Below are 10,477 nucleotides of genomic sequence, written 5' to 3'. Positions count from 1 at the left end.
TTTTGTCTTTTTCCCATATAAAAGTGTTTATTTGGAAACATGGTTCAAATACATCGTCCTGCTCTTCTAACATACTGTGTGTTTCAGATGTCTGCAGACCAGCAGACCTCTGCAGCTTTACCTGTCAAAATAAAGGCAATACCAGGAAATGTACACAGAGGGGCAAAATGCTCCATCTGTGATTAGGTGTGTACAGTATAGGCCTTCATACATCCCCTCTGTATGAGCTGTAATCCTGTAGATTCAGAGGGATATTATACAAACCCCACCGGCTACAGACAGCAGCACGAGCAGGGAAACATTAGATAAGAGTCACGTACAATCACATTTCAGGAATTGATCGTTTCTGCTATTTTTTATGGATTTCGACAATCTTTTGTGTATTTTTTTTGTTTTACAGCAATACGTTAGAGTAAATAAAGTCAGACTGTACGCAGGATTATAGATAAGGTCATGACATAATTTGTCCCCTAAAATTTGGATTTTTCAAATTGTATTAGCCCCGTTCATTATTTATTAATGTTCTCTGTGGTCGAAATCTTTAGTTTTTCATGATTCTGGGACAATACTGAATCATGTATTCATGCAATATTTAATTTGGCCTGAAAATTGTCAAATTAAAATATTTTGCGTCTAAAATGGAATCAGCATCACATTTTAGAGCATAAACCTCTAACTTGTTAAAATTCCCAATTCAAAAAGGTACAATAACCTCAGTGTTTACAATTGTAAAACCCCGACTTTATAGTATTTCTCGAATATCCTTTAATAAACGGTGTTTCTCGTGCTCACACGTGATTTTAAAGTATATGTAGCCCCTTCCTGGTATTGTTTCTTTTCGATACTTCAAATGTGTGACATCTCTGTGAAGTGTAATCTGGGATTATTACAGTTCTTGGTCCAGCTGCTCCATAAAAGCAACAAAACAAAAGTGTAATGAAGCCCACGGCTGGTCTCGGTGTTCGGATGGTGTGTGGCTGGAGGGCCGCTGTGTGATGCAGCAGCAGCACCGTCCACAACCACAGCAACATGCTTCTTTTTATTGTTTCTGAAGTGACCAGGCTCTGTTTTCCGATAGAATCTCTTTGGTTTTGCGGTGGCAGGTCAGTCTGAAGAGTGCGCAGTCTGTTCTGCTGTATAGTCACGTTTGAGGAGGAGGAAACGGAGATGAAGAAGAGGAGAACTTCTGACAAAACGCGCGAGATCTGCTCAGCTCTCCGTCCCCGTCCTCGTCATTAAATTAGATATTTTATTTACATTGTACAGAGTGCGAGGAGAGCGGGGGAAGCACACAGTCCTGCCCCCTCACCGTGCGGCCGGGCCGGGCTCCTCAGTCGCTGTCCTCCTCCTTGTCCTCCTGGATGGTGGTGGTGGAATGGTTGTACAGTCCCTGCGCCATCAGCTGCAGCGCCAGCCCGTTCTTGAAGCCGCTGGCCTTTTTGATCTTTGCCCGCTTGTTCTGAAACCAGATTTTGATCTGGGACTCGTTGAGGCTCAGCTCCTGGGCCAGAGCCTGGCGCCGCTGCTCCGTGATGTAGCGGTTCACCTGGAACTCCGTCTTCAGTCTCTGCAGCTGCTCGGCCGTGAAGGCCGTGCGCGGCCGCTTGTCCTCTTTGCCGCTTTTTGACTTTTTCAGTTTCCGTGTCCTTGGGCCTGCAGTAGGGGCGAAAGGACCGGAGAGCGGGAATATAAATACTCAGCGCATAATGATAATCATGAGCAATAACTCACGAGAACAAATAGAACGAAAAAACACAACATCAGGCTGCGTGCGATGGACTAAATATGATGAATGTGCCGATCCCGCTCACTTGCTAAACATATGGGGAAAGGTATAACAATGATAATAATAATCATAATAATAATAATAATGACTATTAATAATAATACGTATTCTTATTATTAGTAGTATTATTTGTCTTACTTGCAATCGTACGAATCATATCAACATTTGTATGAAATAAAAATAATAATATTATAATAACCCAAATAGGAATTTTTGTGATTGTCTTTTCAATTCAATTCAATTCAATTTATTTTACAGTCAAAAATCACAAATCACCAGTTTGCCTCAGAGGCTTTAGAACACATTTTGAATTACATAACAGAGTAATATCTCCGCAGCATATCTCGCTATAAAGATCATGTTATACGGGTTCGGGCTGAAAATGCAGTCAGAATTTTCAGCCCGAACCCTTGTTTGTCTGCACACAACACACACAGCACACAACGATACCCGACACAATGATTGCGTCATTTTATAAGTGTCGACGCGTAATACTGTTTTTTAAATATTAAACACACACACTACTGTTTTCTGACAGACTTATAAGTGAAAAACACTCAAATAATAATAAATGTTCATTATAAAAACGGAAAGTTAAAGAGCATCCAGATTGAACGAAGATAAATTCATAAACACGCTAATATCTCACTAATAATGTGCAATACTTAATACAAACTAGTCCTAATGTAACATAGATAAAACATATAACATATGTAGCTGTTCGTTTACAATTGACCTACGTGTGTTGTTATTGTTACACACATATTTATTTGTAAGTGTAATTGTTTGTTATTCTCGTGCAGATCAACAAAATACTTCAAATTACAGTACAACCGATGAATCACTTATGTTTGTTAAAGATAGCTTGATATCATGAAATGAAAGAAAGCCATTCAACAGTCTCATTGAAGCGTTTCCGGAGGAGGCTCCGTGCGGCGGCCTATAACACGCACACACAGTGTGTGTGTGCGTGTTTTGGTGAAACTAGGAGTGATTTCGGCTGAAATCAGACCCAATCAAACAGGCGGTTAATGCATTCAAAATGTCTCCCGTAGCGGCGACAGGGAGGGCGGATAGACGCTATTAACGGCTAATTCCTTTGTGTTTTATTCCGCCATGCTTTACTGACAGTAGCTCATATATCTCACAGCAGCGGGCTCGTATAGGACAACAGGTTACACACCGTGATCACACATGCGATCACTGGCCAAATGACTTTATATCGATAGAAAAGCTCTGCTTTCGATCCGCTGAACCAAAACACGTGTCACACGCCGCCAACAGCTGCGGGGTTTAGCTGTCATCTGTACAATCCGAATCCAGGAGGATGCTGGCCAGCTGCATATGGAAATGTTACAACAGATTGTGTCTCAAAGACAGTGGAGTTCTTCAATCAATCAGACAACTGAATGACACATAATCTGACTCTGACTTCATGTTCAAAATCTCATCTGCACGCACGTGCTCTCTCGTCTCTATTTGAAACCTATAAAACATAAACAAGATCTAGAGCTGGTCTACTTCTTGGTTTCGTTTTACTTTAGTTGTATTTAGCAAATACACGGATACATTTAAAGAGACACCTATATATAGAATAAAATGAACTAAAATAGCATAAAATAAAATAAAATAAAATAAAGTAAAGTAAAGTAAAGTAAAGTAAGGTAAAGTAAGGTAAAGTAAAATAAATTAAATATAATTAAAATAACATTTAATAAAATTAAATTAAGTAACATTTAACACAATAACATTTAATTTAATTAAAAAGAAAACAAAATATGAATTAATAAAGGAGGTGGAAAAACATAACCTTTATGTTTTCAATCTGTAAATGTGTACACATGCAGCACGCAGGCTAAAGTATCGCCGTGTACTTGCTAGTCTTGGTCTGGTCCAACAAGATACAATATAAAATATAAATATTTATTTTTGTTTAGTTTTCATCCTCGTTAAAATAATATATTTAATCTAGTTGATCTAATATATTGCCACCCATCTCATTTGGGATTGTAATAGTGACATAAACTAATAACTAACTGACAACATAAACACGTTATTAAACACTTTTCATTTAAAATACCATATGTTGTCGAAATATTATTTTGAGCTTTATTTCTTTCAAAAAAAAACTATCTTGATCGTCTGAGAGAAAATTGCAACATGTAGGATAAATGTAACTTTGTGTTTGTGTCAGAAAAGAATGATTACAATGTGTGTGATACAGATTGATGTTATTCCTCCATTATAAATAAACGAACAGAATTGCACGCTGAGTTGTTTTTCTTCGCGAAACTATTGCCTTACCAGATGAGGGCCTGTCCGAGTACCGGGTGCAGTAGACCCAGGCAGGCCAGAGCAAGGGCTGGCTCTCCGGTGTGGACGCCCCGGTTCCGTTCAGCACCACCAGCGAGGAGGACGTGTTCTCCCCGGCCCCGCCGCCAGTTCTCTCCTCGGCTTTCACGCCGCTGCTCTCGGTGGAGGCGGCTGCTGTTCCTCCACAGCTGCCGTTACTCTTTTTGGGACTGGCCAAAGAGGCGGAAGAGGCGGAGGACGAAGTGCTGTCACTGCTGCAATTTGAGTCCTGGCACGGAGTCCCGGGAAGACTCGGCCTGCTTACCGCCGGGTGTACGCGTTCCCGGCCTGAGGTCTGCGCCCTCTCCCGAGGGCCCCGGCCGTGCTCCTTCTTGCAGCCAAAGTCGGGCCGTAAAATGTTGTCGATGAAAAAGTTGGTGGTTCTGTGGGCCTGCTGGGCGACCTGCAGAGGCAGTATGGGCGGCGAAGGCAGGCTGGGAGACGGGGAGACGCTCTCTCCCTCGCTGCTGTCTGTGCTGTTCAGATCCCGCTGCTCCTCCATCGCTGCTTTTGTGAAGAACGTGTCCTCTCTTCTATCAATACACTTCCACTTTGTTGGCCTGTTTGTATCCAAAATATGACAAAATGAGGCACTAAAACATCGTTATTTTCTCTCCGAAATATTGCTGGTTTGTGTGATTATTCGCAAACTGTGGACATCCTGCTTGCGTAAAGGCGCTCCGGCGCGTCATGGTCGGTGCCTTACTATAAAACTGGCAATGGATGCTACTGCGCACTGCTCTCACACACCCATAGATTTTCACCGCTGTATGACAGTCAGGTCTTCACAAAGTCCGTACATCACATCACCATGCGCATATACACACACTCCTATAAACTCACACACACCAACCGGAGGTGCATGTAACATCCAAAGCGCAGCGGGCCAATCACCGACCGGAACACTTTAGGACAGGGGGTGACGACGTCCAATGATGTTAGGCGTCTCTGACTGAAGAGGGGAACTGTGGAGCAGAGTACAGACTTCACCAGCGATCCAAACAAGAGATTAGAAGTGCTGCGTGCCTTCAGCATGTTGCGGTGTATCTGTTACATCTTATACAGCTGATGGATAACAGGAGGAGAGTTACACCCTCACTCACACACACACCCTCACACACACACACCCTCACACACACACACACACACACACCCTCACACACACGCACACACACGCACACCCTCACACACACACACCCTCACACACACACACAGACACACCCTCACCCTCACACACACACACACACACACACACACACACGCACACACACACACCCTCACACACACACACACACACACACACACCCTCACACACACACACACCCTCACACACACACACCCTCACACACACACACACACACACACCCTCACACACACGCACACCCTCACACACACACACCCTCACACACACACACCCTCACACACACACACAGACACACCCTCACCCTCACACACACACACACACACACACACACACACACACGCACACACACACACCCTCACACACACACACACACACACCCTCACACACACACACACACACACACACACACACACGCACACACACACACCCTCACACACACACACACACACACACACCCTCACACACACACACACCCTCACACACATACACACACACACACACACACACACCCTCACACACACACACACACACACAGCCCCGTTGTGCTCACCTCCAAGAAGTTGACTTTTAACTGGACGGACACGGTGGGACGGACGCATTCAGGCTATATTTGATTCCCGAATTTGGCATTTTTTGTGAAATTATACAAATTGAAGCGTCCGGCATACATCTTTCACAATTATGCTGTTATGTGGCTTACAGTGCAGTTGGTTTACAGGACATATTTACCTTATCTCTCACACACAAGCACGCGGGCACAACACACACAAGGTGCCATATTGGAGAGTAGGCCTACAGCTGCGAACCAGCCTGCAACACAAGGCATCTATGTCCCACACATCATCCAAATGAAATTGTCCTGCTTTTATACCTTCAAATGCGACATTTAACATGCAACTGCATGTGTGATGCACACACCCATCTCCTCTGTCTCTTCTTCTCTGAAGTACAACCACCATTGTCAGCCGGTATTGTGTTCCAGTCCAAGCACCAGAGAAGCGCGCTCTTATCTCGCCCTGTGAGAAAGAAGCTGCCGGCGGATCATTTATAGCTTTTAATTACTCTGTATTCCGCCTGATCAGCCGGACCTTCATCACCTGGCTGCGGGAGAAAAGCGTCTCAAAGCCTCTGTCACCACCACCGCGCCAAACACTTCATCAAAGTGCGCGCAAAGAGGGCCGATGGAATAATGAATGCAACGTAACAGACGCGCAGCAGAGGAGCGTTTTCAACGTGTTCATAGAAAAGTGGCTGTGCAGCCTGCAACAAAGAGAAGACTGAAGGGACAACGTCATTGTTGTAATTCGTAATTTATAATTCATAACTTGTTATTTGTTTTTTTAAATGTGAAACTGGAGGCCTTCCACGAACAACGGACACATATTAGGAAATTCATCATCATTCTAAAAATAATAATCAATTCATATCATATCTGGCATTCACTGATTAAGTCTGCATACCTTGTAAAATGCTGTAATGACCTTTTCTGTCACTATAAAATTCATCATAATTATATAATAGTCCAGTTATTGAAAGTGTCTGATGGTGTTTACAGTGGAAGTACAGCGCGTCATCAGGAGGAATACTTTGTTTCTGTGTTTTGTGTATCGTGGCTATTGCTAATTGTTTCTCCCTGTATGTGTTTATTCATTCTACAATTCTTTTTTTGTAAATCACTCAGCTGTTTATCAACATAATAATCAAGCTAAGAGACCAAAACTCCGAATATCAACGAACTGTCAGACATATCAATAGGAAGCGTTTCTTCCTGCAGTTGCTGTAAATACGAACACCGTTTTTATATAAAGTGCTGCTGCGATTACCGTGAAGGCCACACACACACGCACGCACACACACACACACGCATACACACACGCATACACGCACACACGCACACACGCACGGATAAGAGCTGTTTCTGGATGAAGATCGTGTCAGTCGGTCAACCCCTGCAGATTAAGATTTAATCTCAAATCATCTTTGGTGTCACTGTCTGCAGGGAGGATGCACATAGAGGACAGAATAACAGCAGCGAAATATACCAACCGAATCGGATCAAAATGTAAAAATAATGATTCCGTTAAAATGCAATAGACGCGCAAATCCAGGTTATTACGTTGTAGTGTTGCGTCTTAATCTATATTAGAGAGATATGTAGGACAGAGCAGAAATCATTATTATGAAATAAATGTTACACCTGTAAAATAGACTCATGTGAATTGACTAAACTATATATAAATAAGACACATTTAGTTGCTATCAAACGCATTAAACTCACTTACACTCCGGAGCAGCTGAGAGGCGTTACTGTGTGGCGCAGGGCGGAGAGGCTGTGCATCCTCCCGAGGAAAGCTTCAGCAGCTGTCCGGTATGAACACAGATCACAGCAGCAACACGAGCCTGTAGATGAAGGGCTACATCGACGGATGAACTACAGGACACATGCGGAGTAAACCGTGGATGTAAACATGGCTTCCCTTCCCGTCGTGGCCTGATATTCTGGATGTATTCTGTAACCAGAGAGATACAGCGACAGAGGACAACTTCACAGGTTTCGGAAGAGAAAGCAAGTCTGCTGCTTTATGATTTACTTTTGTGGTATACCGACATTAAATAAACATCAAATAAAATAGACTTAAAATATCTGTTCGGAACATTTCTGATTCACAATTACGACATTAAAACTGCAAAAATGTTCAGCGACGAGCTGGTGGCAAATAAAACAAGTGTTCTGACTTGTGACAGTAATGAACCCTCTTGATGTGACATCTTCTCAAATGAAACTCCTCCTCACCCAAATACTCCAGAGGGCGCAGTGAGAGACAATTACACCAGAGCGACATCTGGTGATCAATGAGAGTAACGCGTGTAATAAATGAGCCTCCTACATTGTATCAGAAGCAATTTACAGGAAATAGCCAAGCATGGTGACACAAGCAGCTTGACTCCACTTCTCAGTGGCTTTTACTGTAATAGACTTCGGCCTACATAGTGCAGATAAGAGAAAGAGACAGACACACAGCTGACAGATGGAACAAGCTAAACAAACATTAGCACACTTAAACATTACGAGCAAGATTCAAGAGCTGGCCCTGCAACGTTGTTCCTACGTGGTGACTGATTCATCCAGATGAGAGTGTTCCTTTGATCCTCGAAGCATTTTAAAGATTCATTTGGAACTGTTGTCAGAACACCAGATCCTCGAGATGCAGCTTAATGACTACTGGACCAGGACCATGCCATACATTGTGTTTTTGCTCAGTATCTAAAACTATATTTTGTTGTATGTTTATCATATGTAACTCTTACATGTGTATATATATATATATATACATGTATATATATATATATATATATATATATATATATATATATATATATATATACATGTATATATATATATATATATATATATATATATATATATATATATATATATATATATATATATATATATATATATACATGTATATATATATATATATACATATATATATATACATGTATATATATATATATCCAGTCTCCGGAGACCTGTTCCCACGTCTGATCTCCAGTCTCTAGAGCCCTGTTCCCCATCTGATCTCCAGTCTCTAGAGCCCTGTTCCCTGTCTGATCTCCAGTCTCCGGAGACCTGTTCCCCGTCTGATCTCCAGTCTCCGGAGACCTGTTCCCCGTCTGATCTCCAGTCTCTAGAGCCCTGTTCCCCGTCTGATCTCCAGTCTCTAGAGCCCTGTTCCCCGTCTGATCTCCAGTCTCTAGAGCCCTGTTCCCCGTCTGATCCCCAGTCTCCGTAGACCTGTTCCCCGTCTGATCCCCAGTCTCCGGAGACCTGTTCCCCGTCTGATCTCCAGTCTCCGGAGACCTGTTCCCCGTCTGATCTCCAGTCTCCGGAGACCTGTTCCCCGTCTGATCCCCAGTCTCCGGAGACCTGTTCCCCGTCTGATCTCCAGTCTCCGGAGACCTGTTCCCCGTCTGATCTCCAGTCTCCGGAGCCCTGTTCCCCATCTGATCTCCAGTCTCTAGAGCCCTGTTCCCCGTCTGATCTCCAGTCTCTAGAGCCCTGTTCCCCGTCTGATCTCCAGTCTCTAGAGCCCTGTTCCCCGTCTGATCTCCAGTCTCTAGAGCCCTGTTCCCCGTCTGATCTCCAGTCTCTAGAGCCCTGTTCCCCGTCTGATCTCCAGTCTCTAGAGCCCTGTTCCCCGTCTGATCTCCAGTCTCTAGAGCCCTGTTCCCCGTCTGATCTCCAGTCTCTAGAGCCCTGTTCCCCGTCTGATCTCCAGTCTCTAGAGCCCTGTTCCCCGTCTGATCTTCAGTCTCTGGAGACCTGTTCCCCGTCTGATCTTCAGTCTCTGGAGACCTGTTCCCCGTCTGATCTTCAGTCTCTGGAGACCTGTTCCCAATCTGATCTTCAGTCTCTGGAGACCTGTTCCCCGTCTCTACCTGTCGGCGACTCCCTCAGCACCAGTCCAACTCCCTTCACCTGCCCCTGATCAGTAATCAAGCACTCCCTCATCAGCACAACTCTCCTCACCTGTTCAAGTCACCTTATGAACCCCTGTCTCTCAGTCACTCACTGGCAGGTCATTGTTTGTGTTGTACCCACCTGTGTGTCTTGTCCTGCTCCCGGTGTCCCACGTCTGCCTGCCCTGCCTCGTCCTGCTGGACTTGCCCCTCGTGCCTGGATACCCTGTGTGTTCTTGTAGTGTTCACATTCTGAGTGAAGTGTTTATTAAATTCCATTTCACTCGACTGCTGGTCTGCGTTTGCGTGACCCATCATTCCTCGTGACACAGAGTCTGACTATTCATTGGTAATATTTCATCTTTAGCAGAGTGGAGTGTAATGTAGGATAATAGGACCAAATGACCCTCGGAACAATGCAGGAACACGTAAAATGAAATGTCAATTCATCTCATTATGCTTTATTTCCCAACACACCTACCTCATGTAACTGCAATCACATGATCTGCATTCAACCAATAATATGGATGCTGATCAGTTTCATGTCTCTACTCATGTTGCATTTATTTCACATTCAGAGTGCAAGATAACATAAGTTAGGATAAAGAAATCAATCCTCAAGCTGCAGACCTGAGACCAGAACCCGCTTCAATAATGACTTATGAGGTAAGCGGTGTGAGTCATGATCCAGCTAACTATCAATGAGCCTGCACTTTTTTTTGGCAGACTCG

The 10,477-nt window shown here is 43.7% G+C and overlaps 1 protein-coding gene across 1 annotated transcript; it reads right to left on the bottom strand.

The window, feature by feature from the left end:
* Positions 1-1,330: 1,330 nt before the first annotated feature.
* On the bottom strand, positions 1,331-4,640 carry LOC306783645 (homeobox protein engrailed-1a-like; the record flags this gene model as incomplete). Its single annotated transcript, XM_079277360.1, has 2 exons — positions 1,331-1,653; positions 4,091-4,640. The coding sequence occupies 2 exons, from the start codon at positions 4,638-4,640 to the stop codon at positions 1,331-1,333; spliced, it is 873 nt and encodes a 290-aa protein (XP_079133486.1).
* Between the last annotated feature and the right edge of the window lie 5,837 nt (positions 4,641-10,477).

This window comes from Melanostigma gelatinosum, assembly GCF_949748355.1.
Source record: "Melanostigma gelatinosum genome assembly, chromosome: 10".
Classification (NCBI taxonomy): domain Eukaryota; kingdom Metazoa; phylum Chordata; class Actinopteri; order Perciformes; family Zoarcidae; genus Melanostigma; species Melanostigma gelatinosum.
The sequence above is the reverse complement of the archived record's forward strand: the minus strand, read 5'-3'. Positions and strand labels throughout refer to the sequence as shown.